Source organism: Calidris pugnax, unplaced genomic scaffold, assembly GCF_001431845.1.
Source record: "Calidris pugnax isolate Ruff unplaced genomic scaffold, ASM143184v1 scaffold49, whole genome shotgun sequence".
In the NCBI taxonomy this organism is placed as follows: domain Eukaryota; kingdom Metazoa; phylum Chordata; class Aves; order Charadriiformes; family Scolopacidae; genus Calidris; species Calidris pugnax.
Genome location: NW_015090798.1, coordinates 609,256 through 620,638, shown reverse-complemented (window position 1 = coordinate 620,638; position 11,383 = coordinate 609,256). Strand labels below are relative to the sequence as shown.

The 11,383-nt window shown below is 39.7% G+C and overlaps 1 protein-coding gene across 1 annotated transcript in view; it reads right to left on the bottom strand.

Annotated features, from left to right (window-relative positions):
* Positions 1-11,383, bottom strand: part of CPEB2 (cytoplasmic polyadenylation element binding protein 2) — a 56,740-nt gene that overhangs the window by 3,253 nt on the left and 42,104 nt on the right. Inside the window, exons 8-11 of the mRNA XM_014937038.1 lie at positions 8,744-8,862; positions 8,340-8,454; positions 6,305-6,486; positions 1-863 (exon numbers count right to left, since the gene is read on the bottom strand). The exon at positions 1-863 is cut by the window's left edge and continues 3,253 nt beyond it. Of these exons, the coding sequence (XP_014792524.1) occupies positions 636-863; positions 6,305-6,486; positions 8,340-8,454; positions 8,744-8,862 (644 nt within the window). The 3' untranslated portion in view covers positions 1-635. The remainder of the gene's footprint in view (positions 864-6,304; positions 6,487-8,339; positions 8,455-8,743; positions 8,863-11,383) is intronic.

The following is an 11,383-nucleotide window of genomic DNA, read 5'->3' as shown; positions in this document are numbered from 1 at the left end:
ATAGGTGGCATTACACATAACACCTATATAGCAGCAAAGCTAATACAGCTTGTGATTAAAAATGTTTAAAAATAGCTAATAAATCAGATTATCTTGAGGTATTATTTCTTGCAAGTCAAAATGGAGAGCAAAAAATCAACCCTAATTTTTAGTTTATGTATACACTGAAAATAGCAACAACAATAAAAATAAGCTTTTTGTAGCAGACATATTCCATCTTCACTATTTTGCTACCTTTGGTAAATTACTGGGGCAGATCTTGAAGTTAAAAACCCATGTTTAGAAATAAGTGCACGCTTCACCCACTAAATATAGCAGCAGACTGTGTGCCCCTACGCAAAAACATTCTCATATCTAGTTTTAACTTTACATATAAAAATAACTTGGAGAAAATACAAAAAAACATTTTATTTTAACATGAAAATATCACAAAAATTAGTAAGCCTGAGATGTAGGGTTTTGGTGAAAAACAAGAGGCTTTGTAGTGTTTTGGCTGCTGATAAAGATGCATGTATTGATAGCTGGGGTGAAAAGCAGAAGAATGCACTTATTTCTTCTGCATGTCAGTTATCTCCAAACACAGTAAGCCACATGCACCCTTTCTTTCCTTTGTGGAGATGCTGGTTCGCCATGTTCTAATTCCAGCGGAAGTGGATCTGACGCGGGCGGTCAGCCCCCTCCTTGACCAATGGCTTGTGGAACTCCCGTCCCGCCCGAGAGTGGATGTTGGCCCAGCAGAACTCGCAGTAATACTGCAGGCAAGTGACATTGGCACAGAAGAAAGGAGCAAACTTCCCCCCGCAGCGCGCGCCCTGGCATTCGTCGCACATCTGGTCATCCAACACGTATGGCTTTACCTCCACCTGTCGGAGCGGAACAGAAAACAGGGCTACTTCATACCTGGTCCTACCTAACAGTTACACGAGGCCATTCAGGTCCTTCTGGTTTAAAACGTAAAAAGCCCAGAATCAGACATATTAACGCCTTTATCTAACTACACAGTTATTACTCTATCATTCAGCAGCTACAGGTATATCCGTACAGTAAGCACAACACTTACAGAATCACAGAATGGTTCAAGGAAGATCTCTAGATCTAGATCTTCTAGATCTTCTAGATCTCTAGACAGAATCGCAGAATGATATGGGGTTGGAAGGGACCTCTGGAGATCATCTAGTCCAACCCTCCTGCCAAAGCAGGTCCACCCAGAGCAGGTTGCACAGGAACGTGTCCAGGTGGGTTTGGATTCTCTCCAGAGACGGAGACTCCACCACCTCTCTGGGCAGCCTGTTCCAGGGCTCTGCCACCCTCAAAGTAAAGTTCCTCCTCATGTTTAGATGCAGCTTCGGTTCAAGTCTGTGCCCATTTCCTCTTGTCCTGTCACTGGGCCCCACTGAAAAAAGACGGGCCCCATCCTCCTGATACCCGCCCTTTAAGTATTTATAGGTGTTGATCCGATTCCCCCTCAGTCTGCTCTTCTCCAGACTAAAAAGACCCAAGTCCCTCAGCCTCTCCTCATAAGACAGATGCACCAGCCCCCTAATCATCTTTGTAGCCCTCTGCTGTACCCCCTCCAGAGGTTCCCTGTCCTTGAACTGGGGAGCCCAGAACCTCCCGTTAATTTATTCTGGAAGGATGCTTTTGGCAAACGACAACACGGAAGTACCTGCAGAAAACAGACAAACAAGCCTAAAGTTCTCCCAACTCATCTCGTCAGCTCCTGAGTGTACCTCAAAATGACACCCAACTCTATCCTGTTTCGCACAAAATAATTGAACGTACGAGAATGTAACCATTTAAATACTAAACTTTTAAAAAAAGCAATTATAAACCTCGTCACTACTTTTGTGTGCAAACTGTAAGTACTTTCTGCAGGCTGGAATACAGATCTTTTAGTGCTCCTGTCCCCTGTAAATTCACTCCCTATTTCTAAAATACGGTGAAATTTGGAGTTACGGATTTTGGTGAGTTGTCCTTTTTGTAGCTTTGAGCTGTAGAGAAATTTGCATTCAATGTATTTCTGAAAATATTTTTAAATGACCATTTTGCAAGTCTACAGGCTGCTAAAACCACCTGTCCTACACAGCTTCTTTCTCCCAAACTCCTCCGGCTGCCGGAGTGGAAAAGTGGCAGGAGGCCAGTGGTAAATTTGCATTATGTCTTTGCGTAACCGAGCTGTTACAGACTGCCATCAGACAGGAAGAAGAACTTCATAATAAAACACAAACTGAGTTGACTCCACCATTAAGGAATGTATTGTTGTCTTCCACATCTTTCTCACTTTTAAAGATGGTATTTTCTTTCTGCCTTTGGTTGGCAAAAAGAATTATTCCAGTTCATACTAAAACTCGCTGCTGTAAGAGATTATTTTCTGAGATACTATCGCCTGAGAAGAATGCTTACATACAGACATTGACTTTATGTACTATACTTAGGCAAAATATGTTTGAAATAATATGAACTTTAAAACGCTGGTTTTTTCCAGTGTGTCTCCGGAGGAAAAAAACCTGCACATACAGCTACCCCAAAAAGTTTTAGAGCAGAACAGTCCTCATTTTCTTAGCTCCAGAAAGTAGAGGTCACACTTGACATGGTAAATGCATCTGTGTTTAAAATAGAGAATGCTTCTTCCAGTAATTACATTCAGTACAAGCTCTACTTCTTATTTTCCTCCAACAATCCGCCTTATCACAGAATCACAGAATGATGAAGGGTTGGAAGGGACCTCTGGAGATCAGCTAGTCCAGCCCCCCTGCCAAAGCAGGTCCACCCAGAGCAAGTTGCACAGGTGGGTTTTAAATGTCTCCAGAGACAGAGACTCCACCACCTCTCTGGGCAGCCTCTTCCAGTGCTCTGCCACCCTCAAAGTAAAGAAGTTCCTCCTCATATTTAGATAGAATTTCCTGTGTTCAAGTTTGTGCCCATTTCCTCTTGTCCTGTCACTGGGCACCACTGAAAAAAGACCGGCCCCATCCTCTTGACACCCACCCTTTAAGTATTTATAGGCATTGATCAGATCCCCCTTCAGTCTTCTCCTCTCCAGACTAAAAAGACCCAACTCCCTCAGCCTTTCCTTGTAGGAGAGATGCTCCAGGTCCCTCATCACAAGTTATCCTCAAACTTCCCAGTAACCAGCCACTGCCCGCAGTAACTGTGTGTGTGTAGATAAAAATTATGGAAAGGATGAAGCAGCAAATATTTTAAGCTCCGGCGCATTAATGTGCCGAGATCGGTATGAAGATGGTTTCAAATGTATCAGAGAAGCACTTTGGGGAATGGAAGCTTTCCATGAAGTGGATGCAGAACTGCCTGCATGCCAAAGTTAACAACATTTTAAGGAATTGTTTGGAGCTGAAACTCCAAAGGAGTTTCAAGGAAATGTTTGGAGCTGAGCTTTCATACATGATAAAACAGGATGAGAAGCACTTTACTGAAGAAAACCATCTGTTAGAGAAAGTAAACATATCTACACATCAAAAGAACTGGAGAGGAGCTGAGGAGTACTTAGGTGAGGAAGAAGTTAAGATGACAGACGATGTTTGTTAAGTGGTTGTGACACTAAAATTTCCAATTAAGGTAGGAAAAGGTACTGCAAAAAAAAAAAATGCTATAAAAACTTGGAACTAAAGTTCAGTAGGATAAACAGGTGAACTGCAAAATTTAGCACTGAAAAAAGACTTTCTCACAGACAAAACTGCTTATGAGAAGAATGTGAAAGGGCAGCAGACCTACAGAAACTGGATATAAACTGGTATAGAAAGGTTATGCTAAGGTAAAGGGGAGGAGAACAGCCTGCCTCTAAGATTTCAGAGTGAAATGTGTAATATTTTATTGGCCAGCAGACATACACATCTCAGGGGAAAGCAGTACCCAAGGTAGGTCTATCTTCTGCCTTTGCAGAAGCAGTAGTTTACAGATCCATATGAATTGCTTGTTTGTCTGTAAATCAGCAGTAATACTCATTTCACAATATTTTCAGAGCCTAAAAAGGCATTAGTTCACCAACTCCATGGAACAAAAAGCCCTATTTGTGAAAATAGCTTTTTTCATACTTTCAGAAACAGCTAAGAGTTAAGGCGTTCCCTAAAACAAGGCTCTTCTCTATTACTCCTCAGTAACACAAGTAACTGGATTGTAGGAATATAAACATGTAAATTATTAGGAAAGACCATATGATTTAATTAGAGAAGATGATTTAAAAATAAAGATTAAAACTTCTCTGAAATAAGTATGTTCATAAACCTTCCCCATCACAAGGTTTAAAGACAAATGTACTAAAATACTTAGTGAACACAAGAGAAACACTCCAGGAGTAGCACACAAGGATGCTAATAAAAACTCCCACAATTCCAGATTTAAGAAAATATGAATAAAAAAATAATTTTCAAGAATTAGAGATGCAACACTAAGGAAAGAATACAAATTTTAACAATCAAAAAAGACACTGGGAATTCAAGTATCTAAAGAGAAAGCCTAGAACTTCCTTCCCTCTGCCTCTCAATCTCTCTAGCCCAGGAACATCTAAAGATACTAATTATATGTGGGTTTTTTTCCTTTATTTCTTTTTTTATTAGTGATTGAAGAAATCATTTGACTACTGCTTTAAGTCTCACGGACACAACTCAAATGCTGAGCTTCTGAAATCTAGCATTTGGGGTAGATTTTGTGGGGTTTTCCCCCTGTCCCAGCTCCAAGAGGCCTGCAGCACATCCCTGCTGTTTTACTGGAGATTTACTGCCTTTCCCCCTTTAAATATTTCAGTGTTATATCACACATTAACAAGTTATATCCCTTTCTCTGCAAACAGCAAGCCCTGCCATTTCAGATGCTGCTCGGCAGCCAAAAAGAGCACTTAAAATCTCTGGCAATCTATCCTCACAAAAAATAAACCAACAAACCAACCTACTTGGAAGCGCAGCCCTTCAAAGGCAGGTTCATGCCTTCCTTTCTCATATGAGATGGCATCTCTGGTCTCCCATCTCCTCCCCTACTGCAAAGGACACTCCCATATGTAAAAGGAAGACCAAGATTTAAGTGTCCCCTCGTTTACAGCATTCCGGTCCACCACCTTTGAGGAAGAACTAGTTTGGATGGGACCCAATTGTCCACCTCTAATGTGACAGTTAGGTCACTTTACGGCCAAATCCACTAAAGATGGTTCCTGAATCACAGGAAGCTACACCTGATTCTGAAGCTAAAAGGCCCATTTAGCATTTCTTTAGAAGGAGTTCTGGATTCTGGTTCTTACTCCCATTTGTCCAAACACTCAAAAGCAAGATGGTCAGTATTTTTATTTCCCCCTCACACAGTCACAGTGTCGAGGACATTTTTCCTGTTAACTCATCCTCTGGAAAGGACCATTTTTGGGGATTTCAGCTCATCAGACAAGCAGTGTCAGAGAGACAGATGTAAAGCTGTATTACTCTGCCTATCTGCAAGGAGAGAAGCGCGTGCTACCTCCCACAGCAGACTTTTGTCAACTGCACTACTTTTGTTTTCCTGTGTCTGTGATCTGTAGAGGAGACTGGACCTTGAACTACTTTACTTATTCAACTGTTCTTCCTCTAAGACCTTTTTTTTTAAAAAAAAAAGAACATCTATTAATACCAGTGACTACCTCTGCAGCTCTTGACATCAAAACTAGTGACACTTAAAGCTGACATAATTTAGATGCCATTTTTCTTTGCTACTCTTCTAATTAGGAGTAATGAAGTTGACCAGTCTTCTTAAGAAAAGTTAATTCTGCTTTAGCTAGCAATAAGCATCTGTAGCAACCAGAAATGTATATTCGTAAATCCTCGGAAGACTCAAACAGAAAAGATATGACATTTTGTATTTTAGGTGTTGAGCTTGACTGATTTTCTGAAGTGCTGAGCACTGACAATGATGGCTGAAATTAAGGGCAGCTGCAAATACAGAGCTAATCTCAAACCAACGAATACTAGAGCTTCCTATGAACGACAGAGGAATTATCACAGTATTTGGTTTCATTAGAACAAGGGAGAGGAAAAGATTTTTCAAGCCCTTCGCCCATACACAACAAACCGAGGAACTCCAGAAGGGGAAGAACATATGGTCTAACATATGTCCCAAGAACAAACTGCTGCTTTGTGGAATGCGTGGTGTTCGGTCGGGGGCTCTCACAGTTTAACTCTTGGAACTAGTGGAGTTAGGAGAACACTAAGAGAATGTAGAATCCAGCATGAGAGACAATCAAACGCAATGTTACCACACCCTGAGAAGTTCTTTTATGGATCATCACTCTCATGGGTATTCATTTTTTTTATATTTCTGTGTAACTTACTCGTTTATCGATGTCGCCATGCTGAAGTTGAACAAACCGAGCACTGATGGCAGCAATGTAACTCTGCTGATTGGAAAAAGCAACACGTCCAGCACCTTTTGGGTATTTCAGCTCAGGGTCGGTGTCGATTCCTGCGTAACAAACTCCACCATAGAGACGGTCCATGATCATAGCCAATTCCACTGTTAAGAAACAAAATAATGTGAATTTAAACTCTTCTTACAGTACAAAACTTTATATAATATGCTTGTATTTAAAAGTACTAAAACAGCTAATTTTAGTAATTAATTTGGCAACAGCCAATGTAACAATAATAACAAGAAATATAAACCTACAGGAAATAAGCTATGACATACTCAGCAGACGGTTCTTTCACCCTGTGGGTACATACATCCAAGGAACAATGGATTTGTAAGTCCTTGATAACCTGGAACTGAAATTCCGGGGCAGTTTTCTTCAGGGGATTACAGCAAAAGACTTTTTGGGCAGGCATGGAATGTAAGCTGTATAAAATAGATCCACATGCCACAAATTCCTTGGTACATGTTCTCTGGTTGTCCTAATGCTCTGTGTCCTTCTTGAATTTAAAGATGCAGTCAGCATCTTTTCATCAGAGCTTGATTATCTCTACAGCGCTACACTTAACAATAGATTCACAGAAAGTTCATAGAAACAAAAATCTCAAATTTTACAAATCAAGTACTTCAGCAAGCCTCTAGTGGTGTTTTATACTTAACTCAGTTTTGCAATTCATTTAGGTGGAAAGTACTAACATATTAGGGTATAAAGGTGTCAGCATTTATTGCTGTTCAATAGTTGTTTGAAAAGTCTCCTAAAGTTTTACTGCTTTGTGAAGGTATGATGCTTATTTCACAATGCCATAAAAGGTTCATTTTCACATATACAGGGCTTCTGAAAGCTAAGCATAAGAATGCATCTATTAAATTTATCACAGGCATTCAGCAGAGTAATCTGGAGTATGTGGACCGAATTTAAAGAAAAAAGTTAATCTGCAGTTGGAACATACTGTGTTTACACTCATCTAAAGAGCTTGTGCTACAGTCAAAAGTACAGTCCTAAAAGCAAAATAACAAAAAAGCTTGAGCATTGCAGGTCCAAGATAGAAAAATTTAAGATTCTTTATACCCCAAATTTGCACTATCACTTCTTGGTTCTCCTACATCTTCCATCTGAAAGCTCATCTTTCTGTAAGAATAAAATTCATTACAAACTATGGAAGACTAATGAAGTCCAGGAGTCATTCTAACAGAAATGGGGATTTGAACCACAGTATATTATGCTTCTATTTCCAACATGCACTTCAACCTACTTACTAGAAGGCCACCACAAAATACTGTAAAAGGCTGCTGCAGTCAATCTCACAAATCAGACTGTCCAAGTTGTAGATCAGCAATTCCACAGCTAAAGAAACATTTAATTTCTCCTTCATGCACTCCAATGAGAGTCTAGAAAGAGTCCTAAAATCTCATACAGTGTTGTCCCATACAGACTGTGCTAGCTCTCTGAATTTCTTCCTTTTTTCTTCTATTCCTACTCCTTCAAGTACTCTATCATCTCCAGTTTTGCTTTGCCCATACTAGCAAGAGTAACTGCAACCCCATAGTAGTAGAAGAGTAGCTAATGCACAGTGACAAGCAAGTACAAATAGAGCTCCACACACCCACGGAGCACGGCAGAGAGGTTTTCATAGCATTATTTTAAAAACAAATTCTTTCATGACATAGTTTACATTACACTTTTGCTAATATGATAAAAATCTTTTCTACAGCCTTTTAGGCAGGTAATAGTTTCCAGGAAATCTCAATGATGAACAGTGACTTAAGGCCAAAACCAGATGAAAACAGTTACTAGAGAAAGGTAGGAATACATGAATATTGTATACCTATCATGACAGTCTTCTATTTTTATATGTATATATCTAGATCTATCCATACGTGACTATACAAAAGTATGCATGGTTCAAATTATTTCCAATAATCTCCTACTTTTAAAAATAGCCACAGATTATACCTACCAGCTCTTAGTGGTCTAGGGACTCCTCCAACAAAAATTGTTTTTCGAGGATCAAGCGGCTGGGAACCATCCATCACAAAGTCACTGTCACTTAGATTCCAGGGACGGATCTGAACCTATTAAATTGGGACAGAAAACAGTATGCCACTTTAAGTTTCACTACGTTGTGGATTTATGTTTATCAGCCTCTGTCAAACAGTCATAACCCCATTAGTGTAGCGCGTCTAGGTGCTCTGCTTTAATCCCATTAATTCAAAACACTATAATTTTAAAACCATCCAACTGTTCCAGATGTTGAGCTCTCCCAACGGTAGTTTGCTTTTGATTATTTTCATCATCATCCTTTCAAAGGCAGCTTCAGACAGACGGCAGCTATAGCCTGCAGGCCATCTACTGTTTACTTACTGGCTTGTCCTTGATAGTGGGACTGGAAACACATAGATAGAGCTTTCCATCTTCTTCAATGCAGGCATCAATCAGGGCCTGAACGGAACTCTCTTCTTGGAACAGGAGGAATGCGTAACCTGGAAAAAAACAAAACCAAACCAACTGATATTTTTCCTCTTATCTTTCTTAATCATCTTTGCCAGTGACTTTTCCATACAAATGTGTTTACTCCAAAAGTAAAAGAACATCAAACCAATTCCTTGCTATTAGTCATCTTCTTGAACTATGTTCTACCTTGCCATGATCAGCAGAAGTCCAGGCAAATACTTCTATCCTTAAAATAATTGTCAAAAGAGACGAATAACCAAATAAAAGCAAACATGTCTGCTCTATCATGTACTGGAAGCCTCGGCTGAGCATAATTCACTGGCAGCAACGGACATTATACAATGAAAATCCGACTTGGCACAAATGACTAATCTCTATTCTAGAGATTAGATCAAAGTACTTTGTTACATAAGTGACCCAGCAAACCTCCCAAACGCTACAAAAATAGGAATTAAAATGCTTATTTGATGCTACAGTAAAAACAGCCAGACAAGCAAAGAACCTCACACGTTAGAATACTTTAACAGTTACAGTACAATGCTATATACAAAATTTTTACTTTACAGGTGCCCAATAGTGCAATTGGGGTTGTTATTCTAAAACGAATTTTAAAAGGACTATAAATCCACATTTCTTTCTGAGATTACTACCAAGTGTGGAATTTTCACATGAAGTTAATGTTGTATTACTTGGATGGAAAAGTAAACGCTGAAGCAGCTGCTCTGGAGTGGGCTTGGCAAGAGGGAGCATGGCTGCTCCACCAAGCCTTTTGGAAGTGATACTGGTTTTCTGAGAGAAGCCAGTTAATCACTGGTAATGTCTTACTGCAAACTGACAGCTTAAGTCATAAGGCAAAGGTGGTAGGGTGCACCTTGAAAAGCATTAAAGAATCAATGTGTTAAGAAGAACGTAAGATTAGAGAAACAAACACACAACTGATTTTAGATATAAGGGAACAAAAGTATTTAACGAAAAAGCTGTAAGGACGAAACCAGCCTTTCTAATAACTTGTTAGTCATTTCTTACCCCTCATACCACGGACCTATCATACCTGCCTACAAGGGACACACCACAACATTTTATGTAGTCTATATTATTTATGTAAATATTATTTAGTTTCTTAACAAATACGCTGTAGGGAATCTTTGGGCTTTGGCTGAAGCACTTTCTTGTGAAGTCCATTTTTCATTGCTGAATGACGTATTTTAGTGACAATCTCTTTAGCTTGAGTTTAATTAATAATTATTTAGATTCAAAATATCTTTTAACGGGGATATCTTTCAGTATTTATCTTAGAATTGCAAAACTCACTGCTTGACTCAGGACATGTAGAGACTGGCACAGGCGAGTGAGACCAGACCCGTGTAACTGTCCCTACTTGTGTGGAACCCAGGCACACACATTCCAGCTTGAATGGAGAGCCCAGTGCAAGAATGACAGGAGTGCAAAGACTTGATTAATCAAGGGGAGGACTAAATGCACACGATAATGCCTAAGGGATCAGATGTACAAAGTAAGATTCACAGCCAGGAGCACGTAAAATAATTTGCCAGATGCTGATTTTCCATCAGTTCTTATCCTAAAGCAAATGAAGGGTACTGCCATGTAACTGCTGATACATAAATACAGCCATTATATTCAAATACAAGAACTTGTTGAGACAACAATTAGGAGTACTGTATCCTACCATACCTGAAATAAATGTAAACAAAGCAATACGAAAACTATACTTTAATACTGCTTTCTCAACATTATCTGAAAAATGTACACCATGTCTGGGTTGATCCCACTCAAATTTTAAAGCATCAGATAGGCTTGTGTCCTGAGCTTAGCTGTCCTAGCCCCCTTCTGAAGACACGGAGAAGGTTAGGGTATAGTCTTTACTAACAAATTGGACTAGAATGTAGTTTTGCTCCTCAGCTCTAGTCCTAGTGATTTACAAGGCATTTTAGTTTGCTCCCCAAGTCTAGTCTGGAGGAAAACAACCACTTCTCCTGGAGAAGAAAGCTGGCTAGAGATGATAATTTGCTCAGGTCTCCTATTTTACAGTCATGCAGAGACACAGTCAATCCCTTCCAAAGAATGCTGGACTCACAAAGTCTGCAAAGAAACCCCTCTCCGTCACTTGCCCTGGACCAGGGTGCATTTCCTGGCACAGATCAGTTACACCTTAGCCAGAGACTTCTCCAAAGAACACCAGCCACACAGGAAACCAGCCTATATTCATTAGCTAGAAAGTGCCTGCAAAGAGAAATCACACTTTTGTATTAGGTACTTCATTCAGATGTCATAAATTAGGGCTTTTCTTGTTACTACAGGTAGCACATGCCAACAACCATATGGCACAGACTTTATTCTTAACCCTTTCTGTTTTCTCAATATATGATTTTATAGGATTTTTCACCTCAACATCCGTAGTTTGTAAACTACTGTGGATGTTTAACATCTGCAAAGCTAATAGGCTGGTGGTAAGTTACATGTATAAGTATAATGAAAAGATCAACTAGCCTTTTGGAGTAGTAGTGATCTACAATAATACAGAATCACATG